The sequence below is a fragment of the Erpetoichthys calabaricus genome, chromosome 17 (genome assembly GCF_900747795.2).
Source record: "Erpetoichthys calabaricus chromosome 17, fErpCal1.3, whole genome shotgun sequence".
Lineage (NCBI taxonomy): Eukaryota > Metazoa > Chordata > Cladistia > Polypteriformes > Polypteridae > Erpetoichthys > Erpetoichthys calabaricus.
Window position 1 is genome coordinate 12,150,425 of NC_041410.2, and position 27,492 is coordinate 12,177,916.

The 27,492-nt window shown below is 38.3% G+C and overlaps 1 protein-coding gene across 1 annotated transcript in view; it reads left to right on the forward strand.

Annotated features, from left to right (window-relative positions):
- Positions 1-27,492, forward strand: part of cep152 (centrosomal protein 152) — a 67,584-nt gene that overhangs the window by 21,053 nt on the left and 19,039 nt on the right. Inside the window, exons 6-19 of the mRNA XM_051920657.1 lie at positions 747-909; positions 3,247-3,387; positions 3,596-3,735; positions 4,605-4,805; positions 4,918-5,065; positions 8,759-8,850; positions 8,935-9,098; positions 12,914-13,124; positions 13,201-13,314; positions 14,743-14,873; positions 17,469-17,597; positions 19,550-19,685; positions 21,941-22,132; positions 26,305-26,595. Of these exons, the coding sequence (XP_051776617.1) occupies positions 747-909; positions 3,247-3,387; positions 3,596-3,735; positions 4,605-4,805; positions 4,918-5,065; positions 8,759-8,850; positions 8,935-9,098; positions 12,914-13,124; positions 13,201-13,314; positions 14,743-14,873; positions 17,469-17,597; positions 19,550-19,685; positions 21,941-22,132; positions 26,305-26,595 (2,253 nt within the window). The remainder of the gene's footprint in view (positions 1-746; positions 910-3,246; positions 3,388-3,595; positions 3,736-4,604; positions 4,806-4,917; positions 5,066-8,758; positions 8,851-8,934; positions 9,099-12,913; positions 13,125-13,200; positions 13,315-14,742; positions 14,874-17,468; positions 17,598-19,549; positions 19,686-21,940; positions 22,133-26,304; positions 26,596-27,492) is intronic.

The following is a 27,492-nucleotide window of genomic DNA, read 5'->3' on the forward strand; positions in this document are numbered from 1 at the left end:
TGTTTGACACCCTCTCTTATTTTGCATGCAGCACTTGTTTGAATTTTCTACCATTTACCCTTTGGGGCCACCGTAATTCAAACATCATAGTTGAGTTTGATTTTTTTTTTTTTTTTTCCCCCACAATCTGCTGCCGAGAAAATACATTTCTTTTCATTTTCAGTAATGGCCAAATAAGACTAATTATTTTATCTCAGTATCTCTAAGGTTTTCACAATGAAGTAGTAGTAAATTAAATTTGATTATACCAAGAAGCTAAACATTTTGCATGCTTTCATAAATATTTTCTGTGGATAAATGAAAATCTTAATAGAACTAATACCTTGAACGTCAAAAAAAAGAGATAAAGCTGTCTTTATATTCTTTGCTTTTGTTGTTTAGTAGTAATGCTGTAGTAATACGTCAGCTCTGTTGTTTACTTGTAATCACCAAATTTTTGGCTTTCTGTAACAGACAAAGAACCAAATATGTAGAATAGTTGTGGAACTCTTGTGTGACATTCATATAGAGTTTATTGTGTACTGTGTAATTGTTGTATAGGATTTGAGACTCTTGTCTTTCACATTTGAAGGCTTAGCAGGGAAAATTAAACATGTTCATTAATTTTGCTAATTTTTTTTTTTTTTTTTTTTAAATGTGTTTTATACCATGTAAACTGACGAAGTTTTCATTTATCTTTGGAGATGGGAGAAAGTACATTCCAACTACGTCTTGTCTAACCTTACTTTATTCTTATTAACATTTAGCATTTTAGTCAGCCTGAAAATTATACTGGAAACCAAATGGACAATTACAGAGTCAAATATAATCCTTATCATCTCCAAGTTCAGACCAAGCCATATAATTGCGATACACATGAAGATGTAAGATATAAAGAAATGCAACAGGAGTTTTTGAATACTGGAGAAGGTAACGATATATATTTTAATTGTGTGATAACCAATCTGTCAATCTTTTTTTTTTTTTTTTTAATTTTATAGCATGTTCCATCACAAGATGCTCATAGAGCAAACAAGAAAACATCTTTTAAAAGAGACGTTAAATACAGTAACTCTCAATATATAATAAAGTTCAAAGGAACAAATAATTTTGGGTAAAATATGTTAAACTCAGAAGTAAGTTGAAGTGGATGGAATGGCAATATAGTTGAAACAGAATCAAAGGAATACAATTTAAGAGAAAGTTAAAATTGAATAAACAAAGGTGAGAATCAGGGTGTTTTTAAATGGGATTTAAATGAGCTTACTGATGAAGCTTATCAAACAGGGATATTTTGGAAGAACAGATGCTAAAGAGCTACAGTAAATGGATGGTCAACAAGAGTTGCAAAATGAGTCTTTGGAATATTAGGATGGCTTGTGTCAGTGAATTCCAATTATCAGACTGGTATGTATTATGTAAGCAATGGTGACAGGAAGCCTGGCTTCTTGAAACGAATATCTTTCTGAGTGAGTAGGGGAGTTCCTAACATAACATGATATCAGGACATCTGTGTAATTGAGCCAGTGGAGGATTGAGGTGTTCATTACTGTTTGTCCTTGTTAGAACTCTGTGTTGGCCATTTAACCTGCTGAGCAGGGAGACCACTGAGAAGTAACTTGCATTGGTCCAATTGAGAGGTGATAGTGTTTTTGTTTCCAGGAAATAGGGAGGGCTAAGCTCTGACACTGTGCTGTTAAGTGTTAGAAAATCGTCTTGACTGCTGGAGAGATGAGATGATTGGGAAATTTATGCTTAAAGGTGTTATTAACTACTTGACAGTGCGGCTTGAACGTATGGAAACCATTAATTTTTTCCTTTGCTTGACTCTGTGGATGTTGAGATGGTACCTTCCCATTAACTTTGGCGTCCACATCAATGACAGGTTGGACTGGTCTCAGAACACAGAGGAACTATATAAGATCGGGCAGAGCAGGCTCTTCTTCTTTAGGATAATGCATTCCTTAAATGTAGCAAGTGACATCCTTCACATCTTCTACAACTCTGAGATGGCCATTGTGGTGTGCTGGGCTGGTACCATCATTTCAGAAGAGGCCCACCATATTAAAAAGATAATTGAAAGGGCAGGCTTGGTTATAGAAGGGATTCCGGACACCTTGGGAGTGATAGAGGAAGAGAGAATTAAAACAAAACTGATTGCTATTATGAACAATGCTGCACGTCCTCTCTCTGACACACTAATACTGAGGACTTTCAGCAAACAGATTATTAAGCAAAGGTGTGCCAAGAAACACCACAGGGGGTCCTTTATACCAACAGCAATATGCCTGTATAATGCTGCACTGGCACTGCCAAGTCAGAGTTTGTTTTTTTCTTTCTTTTTTAAATTTACTTCATTTTTAGTCTTTCTGTAGTGTGTTCTGATAGTGTTTTGTATTTATTTATCTATCTATTCATGTATTTATTTCTTTTTGTATTTATTTATCTATCTATTCATGTATTTATTTATTTAAAGAGCTTCTGTAGAAAACCAAATTTATCCTTGAAGACAAATTAAGTTCTACCTACCAACCTACCTACAATTCAGGAGATATGTAGTCCCCCCTTCCTTTTTTCCACATTTTGTTCTATTACAGCCCTGTGTTAAAATTATTTGAATTTTTTGAAAGACAAAGTAAATTTATTAAAATGAAAAAACTGAAATATCACATTGACACAAGCATACAGACCATTTGTGCTGGAAACCAGTGCCTGTCTCAGCAAGAACCAATCATGAATGGGATTCTCCTTGTTCTCACTCATGTATACACCCACACTTACTCAACACTGGGCCATTTTAGAGTTGCCAGTTAACTTGCCTGTGTCAGGTGTTTGATGGCACCTAAAACATAGGCTTATTAAATGTGTAACTCTGGAACAAACTACTCAGACATGGAGTTGAGGCAGAAACCTTGACAGCCTTTAAGAATAAGCTGGATGAGATAAGGGGACAGCTTAGCTATTAGCTAAACAAATGGGCTTGATGGACTGAATGCTCACCTCTCGTTTGTCAAATTTCTTATGTTCTTAACTATCGCAGCAAAATTAAGTATTTTTTGGTTAATAGTGATTAATGTTGGAATGACGTGGTGGCTCGGTGGTTGGTGCTGAAACTCATGGTTTTGAATCCTGGCCTGGGCACTGCCTGTGTACAGTTTATTGTAATAATACATATTAATTAATGATTTATATGTTTAAGGATTGCTGTTTTTTTTATAGTTTATTAAACAATTCTAAAATCTGAAATGACTTTTTTTAAAATGATAGATTCAGCAGAGAAACAAAAAATTACACAGCTTAATATTCTGTATAATGCACAAAGAAGGCAGCTTGAAGAACTGCAGAAAAAGCTAGAAGAGTCCATGCGTGACTCGAGGCACCTTAGACACCAGCTTGCTATCTCAAAAGGTACGTTATTCTAGTTCGGTTGATAACTGGAGAAAATCTTATCTGGAAAATCCTTTTTTCTTAATATTCAAGCAATGCCCAGTGTGAGCAGCAATACTATTAAAAACCCATTTTGATCACATTTAAGAAGAAAAGCTTTTCAAATATTTCTATTGTTCATTTTGTATGCACCTTTTTTATATACTAATTGCTTTTATTTTCCCCAAAGATGAAAAAGGCAGTTTGAGTCTTAGTTTGCAAGAATCCAAAAAGCTTATTCAATTGGGAAAGGAAAGAGAGATGCAGCTTGAAGGGCAGATTAAAGGATTGCAAATGCAAGTTAGCACCTTAACTGCAAAGTTGGAAGAGGTGAGTGCTTGAATGTTATCTGTCTCTCTGTTGTGAAAGTAAGGAAAGAAATTCCATGCAAAGATTTGGGGTACTTATGTGGTAAATCTTCCTCAGTCATGAGTCCATAAAGAACACTCACTTCTGGTGGCCTTTGGAGTGTTAATAGTGGACTTCTGGAAGGGGCAGAGTTTCATTGGCTGGCACAGAAGTGAGGTCACATGTCTTCAGGCCAGTGTCCCTTTGAACAGTAGGTGTTAAAGGAGATTGTGTTAGCAACAGCACTCCTTCTCAGGTTAGGATGGAATTGCTTACCTGGCTGGAATGCTTGAGATGCCCCCTAACCGCATGTGCTTGAGACTTTCTATCTACATATCTGTCAGTATGTGGCATATTATACAGTGACATTCATATATATCTTTTTTTATAACCTTTTGTACCTGTCTGTCTATCCATCTGTTATATTCCATTTCATGTCTATCTTCTATGTAACCAGTCATATTTATCTGTTGTCTGTCAAGCTACAGTTTTATATAACTCCTTTTATGTATATCTATCAATGTTTAGCCATTTTACTTATTTAACTAAATTGTAGTTTACAAAATTTGTGGTGGTGGCAGCACAGTTTTGTTTTGACATATTTTAAGGTACTTGCAAAAATTTCTAAATATCGTAATTGAGCTATTGGTATTAGGCATATTCAACAAGCAACATTTTTGGTGTTGTTGAAAAAAAGCAGTATTAGGCAAAAGTAAGTTAAGCTGTAAAGTTGTGGTTGGTATATGAATGCAAAGTGAACATTATACAATTAAAAACAATAATATAATCGAACATGTCTTTCTCACATCTTTACATTTTTTCACTGATGTTATACTTTTGGAATCTTATAGAGTTTGAAAAAACAAAAGGTCTCCGAAGCAGCAGTGGATAGTATGCAGCAGCAGATGAAGGATTTGTGTCAATCCGAGTCTCTGACTAGAGCCAGGGAGCAACATGAAACTATTTTTGAAGCTTTAAAAGAAAAACATAAAGCAGAAGTATTAAAACTACAGCAGGACATTGATGCAAAGTCCCATGCCTTGAATGAGCAGGTTAAATAAGCTTTTTTGCTAATTCTACTTTTCTTTTTTTATTTTTAGGGATATTTATTTCTTTTACTGATGATCTCTTACTTCATTATGTTTTTAAATCTTATTTTTTCAGACTGAACATTGGCAACAACTTAAAGATCAGCTTAAACGAGCAGAGAAACAGCAAGAAGAAATCCTATCTGAAAAAGTGGAAATGATCAACAGACTTACAAAAAGTCTGAATGAGTGTCAGCAACAGTGTACCAGTTTACTCCATACAGGTCAGAATTTTATACCAGGAAACAATTTAAATAAACTTAAAATAATAAACTTTAAATAAGCCCACTGGGAGAAAAATTAGGGGCAGACCAAGGACTCATTTAAGGGGTGACATCATTTGATAGGCCTGGGAGTGTTTAGGAATTCTGTGACCCTTACCAGGGAAAACAGGCAAAAAGTGAGTCAGGTCAGATTGGGGAGCATGCACTGGTACAGTGTGTTGCCGCACTCACCATGTGCCGAAACAACTCAGGGTCCTGGTTGGCAACACCCCAGGCAGACACACGGTCCAGTCCCACCCTCTGGAAATGACCCTCTATCTGCCGCAGCCAAGTGTTACTTGGGGGTCCCCTTCTCCTTGTCCAGCCACTCGGATCCTCAAGATTCTGCGAGCTGGATCACCCTTGGGGAATCATGCCACATGGCTGTAGTGCCGTAACTGGCGCTCCCTCACAATGCAGGTAATACGCCTCATTCGGGACTCCATGAGCAGCCGCTCATTCGACACAAAGTCAAACCAGCAGTACCCAAGGATTCTCCGAAGAGACACCGTACCAAAGGAGTCCAGTCCTCGTCTCGGGTCACTGAATAGCTTCCATGTCTAGCAAAACAGGAAGCACCAGGAGTCTAAAGACTTGGACCTTCGTCATTTTGCATAGATATCGGGAGTGCCACACACCCCTTTCCAGTGACCTCATGACCCCCCCCCATGCTCTCCCACTCTGTCTACTGACTTCATAGGAAGAGTCATCAGAGACATGAATTTCACTGCTGAGGTAAGTAAACCTCTCAACAAGGTCAACACTCTCTCCACAGACAGACACACTGCTGATGGCCGTGTCCAGGAGGTCATTAAAGACCTCGATCTAGGTTTTTATCAGGACACTCGCAAGCCCAGACACTCAAGACTCCTCACTTAGTCTCTCGAGAGTCCTGATCAGAGCCGCCTCCATTGACTCTGTAAAGATCACAGCATTGTCAGCAAAGTCAGTAAATCTTTCTTTACCAACAGATGCCCCACAGCCACTGGACCACACGACCCTGCCCAACACCCAGTCCATACAAGCATTGAACAGAGTAGGAGCAGAACAGACCCCTGATGAACCCCAGAATCAACTGGGAAAAACTCAGGTTCTGTCTCCACTCTGCACAGCACTCATAGTACCAGTGTACAGGCTGGCCATAATATGCAGCAACTTTGGGGGGATCCCGCAAACCCTCAGGATGTCCCACAGGGCAACTCAATCTACAGAGTCGAACACTTTATGAAAATCGAAAAAGGCTGCAAAGAAACTCTGCCGATATTCGCGTTTGCGATTCATGAGAACCCTCAGTGTCAGGATGCGGTCAATGGTATACTTCTAAACCAGACTGCTCCGGTCGCGGGTAGGTGAGCAAGTGATCATGGATCCTATTGAGGATGACCCTAGCAAGGACCTTACTTGGCACAGAGAGCAGTGTTATCCCCCTGTAGTTGCCGCAATCCAGGCGATCACCCTTCCCAATCCAGATATGGACATTAAGTCCCGTTTTCCAGTCAGTTGGGATGATGCCAGTCTCCTAAATGGAAGAAAAGATGGCTTGCAATTCCAGGAGGACAGCCTTACCACCAGCCTGGAGAAGGTCACCCACAGATCCCTGCTACCCTCCCTCACCCCAGCTGGTTCAAGACCTGTGCAATCTCAGGGAGCTAATTGGAGGATCAGTCTCCAGAACTTTTTTATACTGTGTAATTCCACAACAAAATATTTGATGTAGCCAGTGGGACTTACACTGTAGATGGATGGAGTGTTGTGACAGTGCTGCACAGAATGATGAGGGCTGAGAGAGAAAGAAAGAAAGAGAGAGAGAGAGCTCAGTTAGTGTCACCACGATACATTCCACTTGCAGTTCTTACAGTCAGTCCCTGCATGCCTGAGAATGGAAGTTCTTCTATTACTCAGAGTAAATATAGTGTCCTTCTGAAGGCCTTTGTAATCCCGATGTTGTGTGTTTGTGGCTTACCACTGGCAGTTACCACAGTGCAAAGGGATGGATTATGGTGTGATTCCAAGACAAAACAGCTAGTTTTAAAAAAACAAAAATCGACTCACAGTTTGTCAAATTCTTTTTCACTTCATAAGAAAAATAGTGCTCCACATCTCAAGAGCCTACTTCTGCTTTTGATGTATACTGTAGTATGTTTGAATCTGTCCCACACATGCACATTGAGTATTGAGGCATTGTAGCTCTTTGGCATCCTTTGCTTTGCGGGTATTGCCTGCATGGCATCTCTGTGCATCTTTGTTGAGATGTGCCTATCAGTGTTATCCAACCCTTGGTAAACGTGATGCCAGTTCTCCAGTTCTAGATCAAGTTCTTTAGGTTTTTATGCAAACCAAGTCAAATTTGAATTTTTGTTTTGTTCCTAGCACTTTTTACTCTGGCAACCAGGAGTGGAAAGCAACCAACCGCATAAGACATAAGGTTCCCAGGTGCATTTAAGTTCCTCTAACCATGTCAAGGCCTGTGTTCTAGAATGGGCATGTAAAATATTAATTAATTTCAATTATTCAGATCCCTGTGACTGTGAAGATGGATATAAATGGACACATTAATAGCTTGAATTTTTCAGTAGTGCAAGTCAGTAAGTTCAGATTCAATGTTTCCTTTAGAGGACAAATTAAATCATGATTTTTTTTTGTGCAGTTGTCTCCAAATGTGAATTTTTATACATATACCACTCATGTGAAGAAGTTGTGATCAGAATTCACAGGTAATTAAAAAACTAGGTTAGGTAGTCTTTAGTTATTCCACAGGGAATTTTTTTGCAGCAGGGATACACACACACAGAGCGCGGAATAGAATAACTGTCTGGATTCTCAAGAAGACTAATCCTTTTATGCTTAGCAGTCCTAAATGGCAGCATGCCAGCTATAACCACAAAACAGACCATTGCAAAGTGCTGCATGTAATATCATCTCACTCCCATCTGTTTGCTGAGTTTTCCCCTAGTAATGTGATGACTAGATTTTTAACTTTAGGCTATGATTGAGTATGAGGCTTCTGCTTGCTGTGAATTTCACAGACTTTATACAGTATTTTTTGAAAAAACAACTTTACACTGAACTTTTCTCAGTTTGGTTCATTTTTGTTACTGTGACGACTGCCTAGTTGGCACCTGAAAACATTTATTAGCTAATCTTTTAAAACTGTTGATTTTGGAACTTGATTAGTTAAAATAAATTATAATTGTATTTGCAAGGAGGCAAAAAATGCACTTTTTTGTATGTTTTATTGTGGTATTAAAAACAAACCTTATTGAATAACTGGTGACTTGAATAAACAATATAATTTCTAATACTTATAGTTTAAGTAATTGGTTTGCATATCTGGTAGCTCCTGTATGAATGTATGTGAGTGGGCCCAATGAAAGACTGGTGCTCTGAACAGAGCTGTTACCTGACTTGTGTCTAATGCTGATGAGGGTTTCAGCCCCCATGACTCTGAACTGGTTTAAGCAGGTTAGCAAAAACTTTAAATTGGCACTGTGTGGTTGTTTGTGTGAGATGGCCCAGCGATAGACTATCTGGGACTGTTTTCCTCCTTTGCACCTAGTTCGATTGGAATAGGCTGCAGCCCACAGTAACCCTGAATTGGTTGAAGTGAGTTTGAGAATGTTGTGTTAATATTGTGGTATGTCTTCTTTTCAAAAGGCACAGTGCACGAAGTCAACCAATTAACCTTTCAACTACAGCAAGCACAGGCTGCTAAGAACATAACTGACAAGATGAACAAGTCTCTACAGGTACATTTAGGTTTCCCTATTTTATATTACAGCTTTCATAAATATTGCAAATGGATCATACAGAAAGTCTTTTTTTGTTGGTAGGAGGAGCTTAATGAATTAAAAGAAGAAATCGCACTGTATGAATCAGCAGCAGCAAATGGAATTATTTCTTCCAGTGGTGAGAGAGAACCTGAGAGCCACATGTCGGATTCCTATGTAGAACTGGGCATCAAGCAGGTTAACTGGAAAAGCATAAAAAGTCATAGGTAAATGGAGTACAACTGAAGAAGTTAAATAAGCACTATTGAGTTTTAATTGTTTATCTATACATTTTCTAAATATTTCATTTATTGTTGGTTATGGATATAAAAATATACATGCTACTTGGGTTAGGCAGTCTTAATAATGTTAAGAGTCCTGTACTGATGTGGAATGAACTGCCAAAATCAAGAATCGTAGATGAAGTACACAGAATAAAATTAGCAAGTAGTATGGACCTGGAGAAAGCATATGACAGGGTGCCTTGAGAGGAGTTGTGGTGTTGTATGAGGAAGTCGGGAGTGGCAGTGAAGTATGTAAGAGTTGTACAGGATATGTACGAGGGAAGTGTGACCGTGGTGAGGTCTGCGGTAGGAGTGACGGAGGTGGGATTACATCAGGGATCGGCTCTGAGCCCTTTCTTATTTGCAATGGTGATGGACAGGTTGACAGACGAGATTAGACAGGAGTCCCTGTGGACTATGATGTTTGCTGATGACATTGTGATCTGTAGTGATAGTATGGAGCAGGTTGAAGAGACCCTGGAGAGGTGGAGATATGCTTTGGAGAGGAATGAAGGTCAGTAGGAACAAAACAGAATACATGTGTGTAAATGAGAAGGAGGTCAGTGGAATGATGAGGATGAAGGGAGTAGAGTTGGCGAAGGTGGATGAGTTTAAATACTTGGGATCAACAGTACAGAGTAATGAGGATTGTGGAAGAGAAGTGAAAAAGAGTGCAGGCAGGGTGGAATGGGTGGAGAAGAGTGTCAGGTGTGATTTGTGACAGACGGGTATCAGCAAGAGTGAAAGGGAAGGTCTACAGGACGGTAGTGAGACCAGCTATGTTATATGGGTTGGAGACTGTGGCACTGACCAGAAAGCAGGAGACAGCTGGAGGTAGCAGTTAAAGATGCTAAGATTTGCACTGGGTGTGATGAGGATGGATAGGGTTAGAAATGAGTACATTAGAGGGTCAGCTTAAGTTGGATGGTTTGGAGACAAAGCCAGAGAGGCAAGATTGTGTTGGTTGGGTCATGTGCAGAGGAGAGATGCCGAGTATATTGGGAAAAGGGTGTTAAGAATAGAACTGCCAGGTAAGAGGAAAAGAGGAAGGCCTAAGAGAAGGTTTATGGATGTGGTGAGAGAGGACATACAGGTGATGGTGTGACAGAGCAAGATGCAAAGGACAGAAAGATATGGAAGAAGATGATCCGCTGTGACAACCCGTAACGGGAGCAGCTGAAAGAAGTAGTATGGTAGATAATTGCACTTTGCATACCTTGAATACCTGACCTGATGTTGTTTTGGAGACATTAGATGAACCTGTTTAATTAGCTTTTTTATGTTGAATGGCCTGCTCTTCTCAACATTGTTTAGATGTTCTAGTTTCCTGAACATTAGGCCTTATATCTGTTTAAAATAAAAATACTCAACATTCATACACCATTATCCTGTTGGCTTCTCAAGTATGCAGTACCTTTACTGAAAGATATTAAGGCATGATTTTCTTAATTATTACTCTGACACAGATGTTAAAACACAAATTTTCCCATCCTCATCTTCTGTTCTGCCTATATCTTGTCAATATGAAAAGATCCTCCGTTTATGTGAAAGTGCCTGTCCGCTTTTCTGTATTGTTTTTGTGAAACCTTTGAAAAGCAAATACACAAAAATGAGATAACAATGTCGCCAAAGTCACAATTTGCACTGTGACTTTGCATTTACCCTAAAGCTGTCACATGCACTAAAAAGTGCATTGCACTTTCCATTCCAACAGATGGTGCATACAACCAACAGTATAACCTCCATCCATCCATTTTCCAACCCGCTGAATCCAAACACAGGGTCACGGGGGGTCTGCTGGAGCCAATCCCAGCCAACACAGGGTGCAAGGCAGGAACCAATCACGGGGAGGGCGCCAACCAACCGCAGGAGACACACACACACACACACACACACACCTATACACCAAGCACACACACTAGGGCCAAGTTAGAATCGCCAATCCACCTGACCTGCATGTCTTTGGACTGTGGGAGGAAACCGGAGCACTCGGAGCAAACCCACGCAGACACGGGGAGAACATGCAAACTCCATGCAGGGAGGACCCGGGAAGCGAACCTGGGTCTCCTTACTGTGAGGCAGCAGCGCTACCACTGCGCCACCCACAGTATAACCTAATAAAGCATATTTTAAATAGAAACAAAATGATGTGAGATTAAAAAAAAGCTGATACCGAATATGCTAATCCCTTTGGAGCCTATTTACTGTCATATAGCGGGAAATATCTGAGAGTACGTCTATGGGGTTAATCTCAATCTCAGGATTTTTTTTATATTTATTGATGGAATTTTTTATTTATGCATATGGTTTATTACTACTCCTATGTTGCTACATTAATAAAGATGTAACCAAAATGTTTAATGTACTTTAAAGAGAGCAATACTCCTTCTGTCATTCATTTTATTGACTTTTTATTTTCATTTTTAAATTTCCTTTATTAAATTATAGTTTCAGTTTGTGTGTTGCCTGTGTTATATGACATTTGGTATAGTATTCTCAGCTGCAGTGCTAATATTTGCAATGCACCAACTGTTAGAATGAAAAATGCAGTGTATTTTAATAATATATGTAGATTACTGAATACATTCCAATAGATGGCACATAGTCAACATTAGTACTATGCCCTACAGAGTGTAACTGCCAGATGGACAGAAAATTTATTTTTATAGATTCATGGATTTAATATATATCGGCAGCCACCTGTGATTCAGGAAAGGACATCCATCTGAAGCTAAGCATGTTAGGGGCCAGCCAGTACTTGGATGGGAGACCATCTAGGAAAAACTAGGGTCGCTTCTGGATGAGGTGTTGCTGAGGCCAGCAACTGGGTGCTTATCCTTTGGTCTGTATGTGGACCCCAATGCCCCAGTGCAGTGATGGAGACACTGTGCTGTAAAAATGGCACTGTCCTTCAGATGAGATGTAAAATCGAGTTCCTGACTCTCTGTCGTCATAAATATCCCCAAGCATCCTTCTTAAAGAATAGGGTGTATCTTGATGTCCTGACAAAACTGCCCACCATGGCCTGGTCATTTTGGCCTCCTAATCATTCTCTGTCTCAAATTGGCTCTCTCTATCACTACTTCACCACCTGATAGCTAATGTGTGGTGAGTGTACTGGTGCAATAATGGCTGCTGGCACATCATCCAGATGGGTGCTACACATTGGTGGTGGTTGAAGTGGTTTCCCTTTGACGAAGTGTGAGAAAAGAGCTATATAAATGTATTAAAATATATATATATATATATATATATATATATATATATATATATATATATATGTATATATATATATATATATAATATAAAAAATAAAATCTCAAAATCAGCAGGATAACCTCACTGACCCGTAACACATAATGTATTAAAATATGGGTCACGCTGAATCGACATTCACAATAGTACTTAATGGGGAAGGGTCATGTATGGTGGGTCTCTTCATGCATTTCAAGCAAAGGGCATTGCTTCTGTTTCGACCTACCTCAGAGATTTTCCAAGGGGATAACCCACTGCCCCCCACTGGGAGTCTTGAATGTACAACAAAGGCAAAATTGGGTTGCAAGGAAAAAAAAGTTTAGGAACCACTGCCCTAATATACTGAGATATTTCTTCCATTCCTAGAGGTGTCTTTTTATTCACACTAGCACTTTTGGAGGCACTTGGCACTCATTATTGTCAGCTTCCCATTTACAGTACAGAACATTTGCCCTATTTTATATAATCACTAGTTTCAAGATTTGCATTCTGATATTTTTCAGTACATCAGTCACTCATGAACAGGAGAGAAGCATGTCCAAAGATGAGATAATCATTAAACTAAAAAATGAGATTGAAAATTTTCTGAGAATGTTGAAGAGCAAAAGACACAACATTGTCCAACTACAAGATGAGCTAAAGCAGTATAAAAGTCAGGTATCAAGCCTACAAAGCCAACTTGAAAAGAAGGACAAGACTGTGAAAGATCATGAGGTGAGAGCCACTGGATTTGTTTTGATGCAGAAACATAACTTTAGTTTACTAACATTTTTCTTTTATGGATTTCAAGGTGCGAGAGAACAGTCTAGAAAAGCAACTTGAAACTTCACTCATGAAGAGAGTGGAAAATGGAGATTTTGAGAAAATACAGAGGGAGAATCGGGCTCTAAAACAGAGTTGTGAGGTTGGCTAAGGAGTTTTTTTTTATCATTATTATGTAAATATTCTGGTAAAATTGGCTTAAGTTATGGTGTCATACTGACTGGAAATGTAAAATTTCTAGTGACAAATTTAACATTACTATCCTTTGAAATGGTAGGTTCCAGTGAGAAAATTCAGAGGCATTGGTACCTGAACTGTCCAAGCAGTGACAAATCATTGACTCCTTCCTTATTCAATATTATGTAATAAACATTTCTGCAGGGTCAGTCAGAAATTACACTCTTATTAAATTCACTACTTTTGGAGAGATGTGATACACACTTAATGAGTTTATTTTTATACAAAACTACACAAATACTTGGTGAGCTCTTTATAGCTTGCATAACAGAAAGGCATTTCTGAATGCACAGTGCGTCAGATCTTTTAAATGAGCTGCAGTAGCCAGTGACAACACCAGGTCTCTCTCTTGTCTGTTAAGAAGAGAAAAGGCTGGATAACATGACTGGAAAAATGTAATCAAATCTGACAAATATCAGTTTCTGCTGCAACATACAGATGTTAGGGGCAGAATTCTGTCTAAACGGCATGATTTTATGACTCCACCCTTTCTTGTGTCAATGTGCCAGTGCTGTAGGGCGGTCAGATAATGGTGTGGTCAATGCTTTCTTGGCCCACATGATATCTGTCAATATCATTCAAGCATTAATAGATTACCACAACATTTATAAGTATTTTTGATGGCCATATGCATCCCTTTATAGCCACAGCCTATTATTTTAAAATGGATATTGAACAATGTTTCAAAACCTGGTTGACCGCAATCTCGTTCTGCGAACATGACAATCACTTCACTATATTCTAGCGCTCTGCAGAGTCAGGTGGATTGGGAGATTCATTGCAAAAATGAATGGATGGAAATCTGCACAAACTGGGTGAAGTTATCAAGCTACCTGGGACCAGAATTCCTGTGGAATGTTTCCAGTGCCTTCAGTCTAGTCTAGAAGTATACTAGATTGGTGGACCTAATAAAGTGCCCATTGTTTGTGCATTTACATTGGACGCTAATGACAAAACTATAAAGTAGTGTTATATAAAATTAAGAAACTTATTTTTCTGTATCTCTGAAATTTTAACACTTATTAATTTAAATGGCAATTTTTGGTCCTTTAGTTATCACTTTGTTATTCTGACCATCTAAGCCTATGCACGTAATTGCATTAGGTGGTTTACTTTATTGGTAAGCGTTTTCATTCTAGATCTAATTAGTTTAATTGAATAGATTTTTTTTTTAAATTCTGATAAATATGTTTATCCTTTTTTAATCTAAAGAATTATTATTTTATTATTTTGATGAAACTAAATATTTCCACTCTTGAAAATACTTTGTGGAAGAACTTTGGAAACTATTTCGCTAAACCCTTCCCCTTGTATTTTTATTTTTTCTGCTTAGAAATTAGAAATGCAGATTAAAGACTTGAAAATTACTGAAGAAAATCTCAAAGTAAACAACCAGGAACTCCGTGCTGAAATGAAAAAGATGATACATGATTTTGACCAAGATAAGCAAGAAACAATTGAAAGGTATATATTTGATTATGTTGGTGGCATAAAGGGTATTTACTGTCACCTGACAAAGCTTGTATTCAGGTTCAGTTCCTACCTGGGAAGCGTTATGTGTGGAGTTTGCACTTTCTTATTATGCTTGCATTGATATAATCTGAGAATTTAGGATCCTCTCAGAGTTCAAGGACAGGTAGCCAGGGTGAGAAGTTACTTGTGTTTGCACCTCTTATGAGTGAATGAACATATCAGTGCTGGCATAAGTGTCTCCTGCACTGGACTTGGTGGCTGTTTCCTCTAGCATAGACTTTAGTACCTTGTGACTCTGTATTCGGAAAGTGAGATTAGAAAGTAGATTGCTGGATCAATGAATCGGGAAGCTGAAATTCCTAAACTCCTAAGGAAAAAAAAATCACTTAATTATTAATAATAAGTTAAGCTTTTGTAAGTAAGGCAGATATCCTTGTATCTTATTTACATTTAATTTCCTATAGGCATTAATGGTGTTAAAAGATTAACTGTTGTCTCATTAACTTTAAACCGAAATATATAATTGAGTGAAAGATTACATTTGTGCTGGGAAATTCAGTTGCCTTACTGGATTGCAATGCCTGATATACACTACGTTTGAGACATACGAGTTGAATAGACACACAAGAGTAAAATTTAAGCTACACATTTGATCTTCTAGCTTCTAGCATGCAGAGGCATAATCGATTTATTCCTTCAGTAATAATTAAGCATGCCGAATGTTTTTTAGTTTGGGAACAGTTGAAGTGAAAGGGTCATGAAACACACCTGATATTCTCTTTACTCTTTATTTCTATGCTCCTGCTGCCTGTTACCTTGTGGATAAACTGTGTGGAAAGATGCCAGCTTAGGTAGTGTGCTTGAGTGTTAGAATGTCCTATCCCAGAGGTGCAAAAACTTGAGATGCCAGCTGAGTCATCTGATTTAATTCCAATAAAATGAAAATATCACCAAGAAAGTGTGTGATCAAAACAATAAGTGTTAAATGAAAAGAAAATAGCCTTGATAGGTGATGGTTAGCCATCCTTTGGCATACAGCTTTGTCAGGAGGGAACTTCGTTCTGTGGCTTGCTCTGTCCAATGACTGACACCCTGCTTCTCTGGAGCCCCTGGAACGGGCGGGGTCAGTTACCCTCACTGAGCGGCGTCTTTGAGGCGTGGAGAGAAAGGGAGATGACACAGTTAGCAACAGTGCCCCCTTTTGTGTCGGGGTGGTGTGACATACCTCTGATGAGCCCGAAAAGAGCTCCTCCGATGTGCGTGCGTGTGCGACACAAACCTAATAATTGGGTTATTATAAGCTTACCAGCCATTCTAATAAGACAATCACATGTTGTTATATACTGTAGATATGTGGTAACACACTCGGAATTTTGTGGCTGACATTATTTCTGAAGGTCCACATAGACAAAGGGCTTGTAGTCAAAGTGCTTTTGTTTGTGTTTATGATAAAGCACAAAATATTGTGGTTGTTAATTTCCTCATTCTCTTGAATCAATCCTTGGTAGCATGTTTTTCTTGTACATTGTTAGTTGCAGTCAATTACTAATTTTAATATGTATCTAATTATGAACAATGCTACACATCTAATCACTGACAGACTATCACTGAGTATTTTTAGCCCACAAATTATTTAATAGAAGTGTTTCAAGAAATGGTACTGGAGCTCCTTCATACCTACAACAATTATAGCCATTATAATTCCTCACTATGGCTGCTGTTGTATCTTTTGCCAAGTTAAAAGGTTTTCTTCTAATTTTTTATTCCTTTGTGCATGTCTGTGGGGGGGTTGTTGGTTTTGTTTGTTTCCTATAATATTTGCCAAGCTTCTATAAAAAGATAACGCTTTAGTCAGTCAGTCAGTCATTCTCCAACCCGCTATATCCTAATACAGGGTCACAGGGAGCCAATCCCAGCCAACACTGGGCGCAAGGCAGAAACAAATCCCCGGGCAGGACGCCAGCCCACCACAGGGCACACACACCAAGCACACACTTGGGACAATTTAGGATTGCCAATGCAACTAACCTGCATGTTTTTTAACTGTGGGAGGAGACTGGAGCACCCGGAGGAACATGCAAACTCCACGTAGGGAGGACCCGGGAAGTGAACCCATGTCTCCTTACTGCGAGGCAGCAGCGCTACCACTGCACCACCGTGGTGCCTAGATAATACTTTATTATTAAATGTGTATGTCTGCGTGTCTCTTTGAGGATTGAAGCTACCTGAGCCTACAAGAGAAGCTGTTCTTGTCTGACAGCTTGACTCTTAACAGGCTGAGTAAATGACTAACTCCTGAGCATATTGATATGCTGCAATTGCTAATAGCGTAAAATGCAATAATGTAAAAACACAATTTGTGACATGTTAACATTTAGAATTAAATGCCTATGTGCAAATTTTGGTGATTTTTTTTTTTTGTCTCTGCATCCCTATTAAGTGTGTACATTGTGAAATTATTTAGTAACTGCAATGAACAGTTTTGATGAAAGAGAAAGGATCAAACAAAGTTAATAAGCAACTTGAGCTTAAATTCTGCGCAATAGTAAAATTCATGATTCTTAAATGTATCACCTTTTCATCAAGGTATGAAAGAACAAGTCAACAATTCTTGGAAGACACTAAAAATCATCTTTGTACAGAACTGTCTAAGGAGCATGAGCTTGAGAAACAGGCTCTCACCCGCCTCTTTGAGGAGAAGATTTGTCAATTAAAGTAAGATACTTTTTTACTTTAATTTTTCATAAGGCAGGTACAATTTATTGAATTTATTTATACACTATTTATAGTGTTCTTTATAGATGGAGCTAGCTAGAAATGGGAGCAGCACAATGGTTTTCCTTCTGCATCACAAAGTTGTGAATGTTTAAGTTGATGCTATATACAGTATATACTTGTGTATAAGTCGGATCTTGAAACCTGAAAAATTGATCATAAAATCAGACCCTGACTTATACGCCCATTCAAAAATACGACACATTTTTCCAATGCCGGCCATGAAGCAATGCCAGTTTGCAGAGCACATTTTGTCTTAGGCATTTTCCTTAATACATCTTCTTGCTTCCTCCAGTCTCGCACCAGTTTCTCAGACACATCGAATTTTGTTACACAAGTGCAGTTACCAATTTCTTTCACCACGTCAACGACTTTTCATTTAAAACCAGCTTCATATTTTCTTCTGATTGAACGCTCCATCATAGATAAGGGATGCTCATATGATAAAGATGTACGGGATGTGAGATACAAAAAACACAAAACAGTGCAAACGTCACTTCAGAATAGTTCAGGTATTGCCATGTGGTGACGTAGGCACAATACATAGAAAAAAAAAGGCAGTGTGCTCCGTGGTTGCTTTCTCAGGTAGGGGTTAGCATATCATAATCTCTTGGTCCAATAGCTTGGGTGTGTTTGCACAAGTGTGCTTGTGATGGTGCAGGTCGGCTCCATGCTTCCAGTTCCTTCAAGGAGCCTCTTAAACCTGCCACCATCTGTAACGTACAAGAATGAGCCTAGCAGATGAGAATACAACACACAAAGAAAGGGGTAGGTGCAAGAGTGCCATAGTGATTTTATTACAGAAGTTCAAGTGTCCAAATAAATAGTGCAGTGCAAAAAGTGCAATAAACAAATAATCCAATAAAATGAAGTGAAGGTGGAGGTTAAAATCAAATAAATATTCCTTAAAAATGACGTCAAAACTCCCAGGCAGGCAACTGTCCTTTCTAACCCAGTCCCGTTGCTCCCCTTTTAAAAACAGACGTCTCTTCAGCTAACCCCAAACGGGACCTTGCAGCTGAAGAGATGCCTAATCAGCAGTTCAGCCAACCTTCTACGCTTGTTCCTAGGCACAAACCCCTGTTGCCATCTGTGGCCCTGGCCGGGCACAACACTGAGCCTCTCACTCGCGCTGCAAGGCTTGTGTCCCTGTGGTCAAAGGCTTCCTTGGCAGTACACCTCACTGCCTTTTTTCCTGGCCTTACACCGTGTTGCTCCAACCAAGTATCATGTCAGTCATTTCAGCTCACTGATCGCACAGCTGAAGTGGCCTCCTTCCGCCCCTGAGTGTCAGCCCCACGCTCCCTTTGGGATGCCATCCCAGCTCCCTGCCTTCTGTCTCTTGTTCACTCACACTGCCACTGTCCCATCTTCCTGCCTGCTTCTCTCTCTTTCCTTTAGGCTCCTTTCTTTCTTTTGTGTCCTTTCTCATTTTCTCAAGCTGGTACCCCCTTACATGCCTCGGTGGGTGCAGAGTGTCAATTGTGCACCACAGAAAGCCAAAGAAGCAATTGAGACAGATTGCACCACAGGTGTGTCTCGCCTTGATGACGTCACTAATCTTCCGCAGCTGCGCAAACATGTGTACCCACAAAGATCGAGCTGGCCATTGAATTATTTATTTAAAAACAGGTCAGCTGTTCAGCTGTGGTCCCATTACACTGCAGTGCTGTTCAGTGCACTTGCTTCCCATCCAGTGTTGCTCCCCACTTTGTATCCTGTGCTCCTGGAATAGGCTGCACCCCCGATGACTGATAATTGAGAAATGGATAGACATCATTTTTTTTTTTGTTTTTTAATCCATCAGAAATGCTAATTGTAAAAACATTGTAGAGTCCAAGCAACACCATATTTAAGGAAAATTGCCTCTAATTGTTAAATATTTTTTACAGGAAAGAACTTTCTAATATGAGTGATGTTGTAATAGAAACAAAAGAATGCTACCTCACTGTGTGTCAGGAAAAAAACACCTTGGAAAAAGATTTGCAGGAGAAAGTGGAACAAGGAATGAAGCTAAAGGAAAAGGAGGTAATGTAGAAGGTTAATTTGCACTGTTTCAAAAGAATGTGCTGCATTCTGTTTCACAATGATAATTTTCACAATCTTTCAGGCAAAGACTTGCAAAGAGAATCTAATTAGTGATAATAAAGGCAACCAGATTTCCCAGGACATTCCCGTATATCAATACAGCTGCCCCTATTTACTCTCCTCAAAATAATCTTTATTTGTTCCATATTTTTTGTATGACTATTTTTTCAGTGCAGTAACTTCTCTAGATATTGCACTGCTCATGTTGTTGTTCTTGATAATTAAGGTGACAAGGAGTCACCTGTGAGGAATTGCTCAATGCAATGCTGCTTCTCTGTTTTGTGCTGTCCTTCATGGAATGACAGAGGTGTGATGTTAGCCCAGGATGCTGGGATCAGAGCTGCCAGTTCTTCTGCTTAGTGAAAGTGGATCTCCATTAGCCAGCCATAAATGGAGCTGAGACATATCTGTTCATTATGGCCAGTTGGCCAGGGGAGTGGAAAACAGAAACTGAAGTCAGAAACAATCCTGGAGAAAATAGCAAAGTCAGACACAGTCACAGTCCTGGAGACTTAGGCAAGCTGGCCATCTACCTTGTCCTGGACAGTCTGTAGTAGAGTCCCGGCCGTCTAGTCTGACAACAGAAGCTTTATATCCGTTGATTCCAAGGCTTGCAGCATTCTCTGACATCTTTTCTATGGGCAGGACAACAGCTTGTTAGTAGAGCAGTGGCACTAAGTGCCACAGCAGGATTCAGGAGAGAGAACAGAACAGAGGAGGGTTAGTAAAGGTTTGTAATGATTGCAATGCTTATATTTTTGTACAAATGGCTAAGAAACAGAAATGCAATATCATCAGCTCTTGTCAGGACATGCTATACTGAAACAGTGAGTCTTCAGCCAGTATTTAAACACTGAGACTGAAGGGACAGCTCTTATATAAGCAGGCAGATCTTAATTTGGATTAAGTGTGTTTCAAAATGTATATATGTCAATATGCATATTAGGCTAAACTAAAAATTTACTTTGCAAGAAATTAATTCCTTACAGCTATAGGATGGCATCTTGTCCAGGTGTGGTTTCTGCCGTACACTAACTGCTGCCAGGATTGCCTCCAGCTTTTCAAATTGATTTAGTGGATTCTGAAAGAAGCTAATGATTTGGAAGTTGAATAAAAGAATATGAGAATAGTAAGATGGAGGTAAACTATCTTAAGAGGACTGCTAGGTTGGGACAGGCTTGAGTGACTGTGTCAAGGAGTTTGAGTTGTTGGGATTTACAGCCCCACAATTTTGCAGTAGAGCTTGAGGAAAGATTGGGTATTGGACTGACCTCCACTTTATTTATGACGACAAAGGGATGGTTTGGTTGGTGTATATGTTCTGAGTCTGTCTTGCAACAGATTTGGATGTTATAATTTATTATTATTTAATTCGGAAACACATTCAAGATAAAAAGTTTCAGATAGTAGGAAAAGAACAAAGGGAAGTGAACACATATATCATACGTTTCTCATTCACAGCTCTCCCTGAAACGTGGTAATTTTACAGGGAGTCCTAAATATCATCAAAAAAGTACTTAATTGTTGGATTTTATACATTGAATATTAAGAATGTGTTCAAAGTAATGGTAAAGTAGTAATCAACCAATTCTGACCACTTATAATTCTAAATGCAAAATTGAAAAACGGCTAGACATACTGTAATACAGCATGTTTTGAAACCGTCATTCATATTTGGGGTTATTTTTGAGTGATTATGAAAAAAGAACAAAGTTTTAACTTTGATAATAGTATTTATTAATTGTTATGTATTATCAATAGTAATGGTATACTGTATATGTACTTTTTCATAAAAAAGTCATTACCTAGTTACACTTTGTCCTATTTTTCCTTTAGGATTTTAAAACTATACTTGTTTGTTTATTACACTAAATGTGAGTCCATAATAATAATAATAATGATTTATTATTACTGCATATTTGGCTGACACCTTTATCCCGGGTGATTGACGAGATAAGGATGCAGTACAGTTGTTTACATACGTTTTTGTAATTGGAGCCTGTGCAGGTTAATTGACTTGCTCAGGGATGCACAGTAGGTAAGACATATAGTGGATTAAAGTATCCTTTAAATAAGCTTTAACCTTAGCCACTACACCAAACACTACCTGCAATACTTATTTCATGTATGTGCTGCACATATTTCTAAATTCAATGGGAACATCCATTTAATTTTAAAGATTTTTTGTTTTTTAGCTGAGAAAGCAATTCACAGAAGAGAAGAACAGAGCGTTGGCGAGTCTCACATCTGAGCTTGAAGATAAGCACAAAATTTTAATGACAACAGCAAAGGTGCAGTGGTTGAAAGAGAAAGAAGATGATGTAAAGAAGCAGGTTGAAAAAAACATTTCCTTGGCAAAAGAGGCCTGGCAGCAGGAACACGAGCAGGTGAGATTCACCAAAAACTATAATAAATAGTCCTTAAAATGTCTACAATTAATTATCCCATTAAGTGTTCATCTATCTGTTTTTATAAGCCGAAGAACCTCATTTTGGCTAGTATGAAGCGAGTGGTCAACATACAGTCATATGAAAAAGTTTGGGATCCCCCCTTAATTCTTTGGATTTTTGTTTATCATTGGCTGAGCTTTCAAAGTAGCAACTTCCTTTTAATAGATGACATGCCTTATGATAACAGTAGTATTTCAGCAGTGACATTAAGTTTATTGGATTAACAGAAAATATACAATATGCATCATAACAAAATTAGACAGGTGCATAAATTTGGGCACTCCAACAGAGATATGACATCAATACTTAGTTGAGCCTCCTTTTGCAAATATAACACCATCTAGATGCTGTCCTCCTATAACCTCTGATGAGTGTCTGTATTCAGGATGGAGGTATTTTTGACCATTCTTCCATACAAAATCTCTCCAGTTCAATTTGAGCATGGACAGCCTGCTTCAAATCATCCCATAGATTTTTGATAATATTTAAGTCAGGGGACTGTGATGGCCATTCTAGAACCTTGTACTTCTCCCTCTGCATGAATGTCTTTGTAGATTTCCAACTGTGTTTTGGGTCATTGTCTTGTTGGAATATCCAACCCCTGCATAACTTCAACTTTGTGACTGATACTTGAACATTATCCTGAAGAATTTGTTGATATTGGGTTGAACTCATCTAACCCTTGACTTTAACAAGGGCCCCAGTCCCTGAACTAGCCACACAGCCCCACAGCATGATGGATCCTCCACCAAATTTCACAGGAGGTAGCAGGTGTTTTTCTTGGAATGCGGTGTTCTTCTTCTGCAATGCAAAGCGCTTTTTGTTCTGACCAAATAACTCAATTTTTGTCTCATCAGTCCAAAGCACTTTGTTCCAAAATGAATCTGGCTTGTCCAAATGAGCATTGGCATACACCAAGTGACTCTGTTTGTGGCGTGAGTGCAGAAAGGGCTTCTTTCTCATCACCCTGCCATACAGGTATTCTTTGTGCAAATTGTGCTTAATTGTAGAACGATGTTCAGATACACCATCTGCAGCAAGATGTTCCTGCAAAGACCTGCAAGTCTTTGGTGGTGATCTGTGGGTTGTCTGTCACCATTCTCACAATCCTGCGCATATGCCGCTCCTGTATTTTTCTTGGCCTGCCAGACCTGCTGGGTTTAACAGCAACTGTGCCTGTGGCCTTCCATTTCCTGATTCCATTCCTTACAGTTGAAACTGACAGTTGAAACCTCTGAGATAGCTTTTTGTAGCCTTCCCCTAAACTATGAGACTGAACAATCTTTGTTTTCAGATCCTTTGAGAGTTGCTTTGAGGATCCCATGCTGTCACTCTTCAGAGGAGAGTCAAAGGGAAGCACAACTTGCAATTGACCACCTTAAATACCTTTTCTCATAATTGGACACACTTATCTATGAAGTTCAAGGCTTAACAAGCTCATCCAACCAATTTGGTGTTGCAAGTAATCAGCATTGAGCAGTTCCATGCATTCAAATCTTCAAAATTACAAGGGGACCCACATTTTTGCACAGCCAGTTTTTCACATTTGATTTAATTTCATACAACTAAATACTGCTTCACTGAAAATCTTTGTTCAGAGAACACCCCAGTACTCAGATGTTCCTAGGAAATGAAAGACATACCACTGTTATCTTTTTTTTGCTGAAAGTAGAGTGAATTATTATGCGGGCTGAGAGGGGTTCCCAAACTTTTTCATATGACTGGAATATTTTGATATAATACTGATGTCCTAAATAATAATAAAGAAGTCATGAATATCCCTAAAAGAACATGTTATGTATTAGAAAAGTGTGTTATGTCTACTGTGGGAAGCGTTTATCTTATTTAGTGTCTTTGCTTATGATATCTAGTAGCTAGTAAGAATTTCCCTGTACTTTGAATATGTGATGATGCTTTTACTATTTCTACTAGACTGTTGCTTCTTTTTCTATAACTAGCTTATATCTTTTCATCAGTTTTTCAGATTTGATGGAGTAAAAATTCTGCTGATAAGTTTCTTTTTCTTTTTTCTTTTTTTTACTGAGGTGCATTTGACCAGGTAAACTGAACCATTTTCGACTATTAACATTGGACAGTAGTGAAGCATCACTTAGGCAATGACAAATTTAGCTTAAGGCTATGTCACATTAAGCGTCTTTTCCAGTCATTTTCAGTTGTTGCCTTCATTTACATAACCTTAGGAAGTTGGAAGCAGTGAGCAAGCGCTTTCCTGTGAAGCCTTTTGCCAGATGTGATATAGCCAATGACTAAGTCCATTCAGCCCACGGCTCACAGTAAGACACTCAAACAGGTTTGATTTTGTCTTTAGTTGTAGGGGCGGAGCTATGAGTACATGAAAGCTTACAACCAATGGAGTGCAATGCATAGAGTGTAACACAGAGAAGTGAGGAATATGTGTATTTTGAACCATATAAACAGAAGAGAGGTTCATCTGACTTGTGTTTTATGTACCATAACAGAATGGAAACAAGAAAAAAAAATTGAGAGTGGTGTCCCCTAGACTTTCTCATATACTCAGATATGGGGAGGGATATTTGAAGAGTAAACTGCAAGACATATATTTTTATATTATGTATGTTAAAGAAGCATCAACAACAAATCAAATCAAATTAATAATATATTGAACAATTATTATAAAAGTGAAGTTGAATAAATCGGACTCTGCAGCTGCAGGAATAAAAAAAGTACTACCAAAAGTTGATAGAAATCTACGTTTTGTACCTCATACTAAGTGACCTAAGTGAAAGTGTACTCAAGTTATCTTGTTTATACGCACACACACACACACACACACACACAGACACACATACATAATTCCAAAAATAGTATTTTCGGACTCGGGATGTCTAAAACCTTGAGATTTCATCAAAATCTCAAACAATCTTTTGGATGATTACAATACTTTCCCTATGAGAAAGTAAATCGGACTCGGGGAGGTCTAAAACGTTTACATTCATCAAAATCTCAAAGGTTGATTTTTTTGGACAATTACAATACTTTCTCATATACAAAGTACTGTATAGGGAAAGAGCTGAGATTTAAACTGAAATCTCCTTACTGAGTAATCTGGCATACCCCAGGACTAGAAGTTGCATAATGTGACATTGGCTTTAGTGGCACATGAAATAAGCATAAAATTATGACCATTTCAGAGTTAAATGCTCTTCTTTTCCTTAACCTGTTTGCATACTGTGCCTTTTCCACTATTTGTCTATTGACGTATGGCTACTCAAACGGAGGTAGATGGAGAAAAAGAAACAGTGGTAGTTTCTTTTCTTCTCTTGTTTGTATGTGGACAGTCTTCCATAATGATGAAGTTATTTGTGGTCCTTATAAGGATTTTTAAAACGTTTTTAGTGTCTTTGGAATGTGGCAAATTTGGCAATTTTGATTGATGTGGGCATTATATATTCAAGGTTGGTTAAGAGAACATGATATGTATCAAAGAATGGCTGAATGGAGTTTGTGAAAAGATATGTAGGCTGGCATCAGCCCCGTTTTAATTTCACTTTGTTTCTCTAATGTTTATACATCACATTGAGCAAAATTTTCAAAAAAACCTTGGAGACAGATCTGAAGATTCTCTGTCAAAAGACCATGACTAAGACTTCATGAAAGATTATGGAAAAACTTTTGCCTTCACACTACCGGGGTAAAGAAGCAGATGCCTCAAAGCACAACCACAGATAAAATTCTACTGGTGCTTTGGCCAGCACCATTGTTTCTTATATCTGTAATAATATTTCTAAGAATTTCAGCTTTCAACTGAGCTAAAGGTTCAAGTGCTGTTCTATTTTGCTGAGATTACTTCTTTTTGTTTTGACGCATTAATTTAAACTCTCACACACCCTCTAGTGATTAGCATCATATCAGCAGCATTAGCAAAAGGAAAATGGACGTGCAGCATTGGACTAAATACATAACTTCATTTTATGGAACAAATCAACTGAACTATGCACTTGATGATAAGAAAATTTGTCAGATAAAATATTTTGTCTTTTAAAATTATTTTCTTATATTGCATGTTCTTATTGCAGTTTCCGTTCTCTGAGTTTGATGTATTCAATAAAAATAATTTTCACTTTAAGTTTAAAGAAGCAGCAATTAAAAAAGCAGTGCAGAAAGCAGAAAAGGACTGTATTCAACAAGTTTCTGAAGAAGAAGCAGCAGCAAAGAATTGCTCAACAAAACAAGACAATTACTCTCAGACCGACCAAGCAGACGTGATTTTGGCAGAGGATCTAGAAACTCGGCTTGTATCTCAGAAGCTCGCATTACAGCAAGAGGCTGAAGAAGATAAATCAAGAGCCATTAGAGATGCCATGAAAAAATTGCAGGATGAACTAGAGAAGGAACATCAAAATAATATTGCCAAGCAGGTATGGACCAATTGTGAATTTTCATATTTTCTGTAACACTTAATTCAGAGTTAGTAACATGCAACTTAAGCAAGGCCCTTAACCTGCAATTGCTGAGCGCTTTGAGTAGTGAGAAAAGTGCTATATAAATGCAAAGAATTATTATTATTATTATTATTAACAGTCTCCACTATCCCGAAGTTAATATAGAATGCAAATTGTGTGCACCTATAGTCAAACTATACTTGTTCATTGAATCTCTAAGTCAAAAGTAATCAACACAATGTAGACAGGGTACAAACATGGCAAATATTTGTACATTTTAATGTACATTTTAATATATTTATTTAAGAGTAATATAACATAATTGGATTAAGCAGGGTGGACAAAGTTACATTAATGTAATAAGCATTGTTAAGTCTGCTAGGGCGTTTCTACCATAAGATCATTGGGTGCAAAGCAGGAGCCAGACCTTATTGGGTTGCCAGTCCATTTTGGTGTCCTTAATAGTATTCGTCATCTTTTTAATTTACTGAAAAATCTTTGTTAAATTTACTTTCAATTGGCCACCCTCCACCCGTCTGCAATTGATTTTGGTCAGCTCTCACCCTTTGTAAAACCAGATGCTAAGAATCTGGGTGTCGTTTTTGACACTAACCTCAAATTTGATAATTTAGTCAACTCTGTAATAAATGACAGCTTTTTTCTAGCTCAGGTTAAGGTGTTCCAGTCTTTTCAAACCTTGGAAATGATGATCCATACTTTTATGTCATGATTAGATTACTGTAACTCACCGTATATTGGTTTAAATCAGTTGTCATTTGTAACTCACCGTATATTGGTTTAAATCAGTTGTCATTAGCTCTTTACAAGCGATCCAGAATGCTGCTTCTAGACTGTTCATGGGTAAAAAAAACA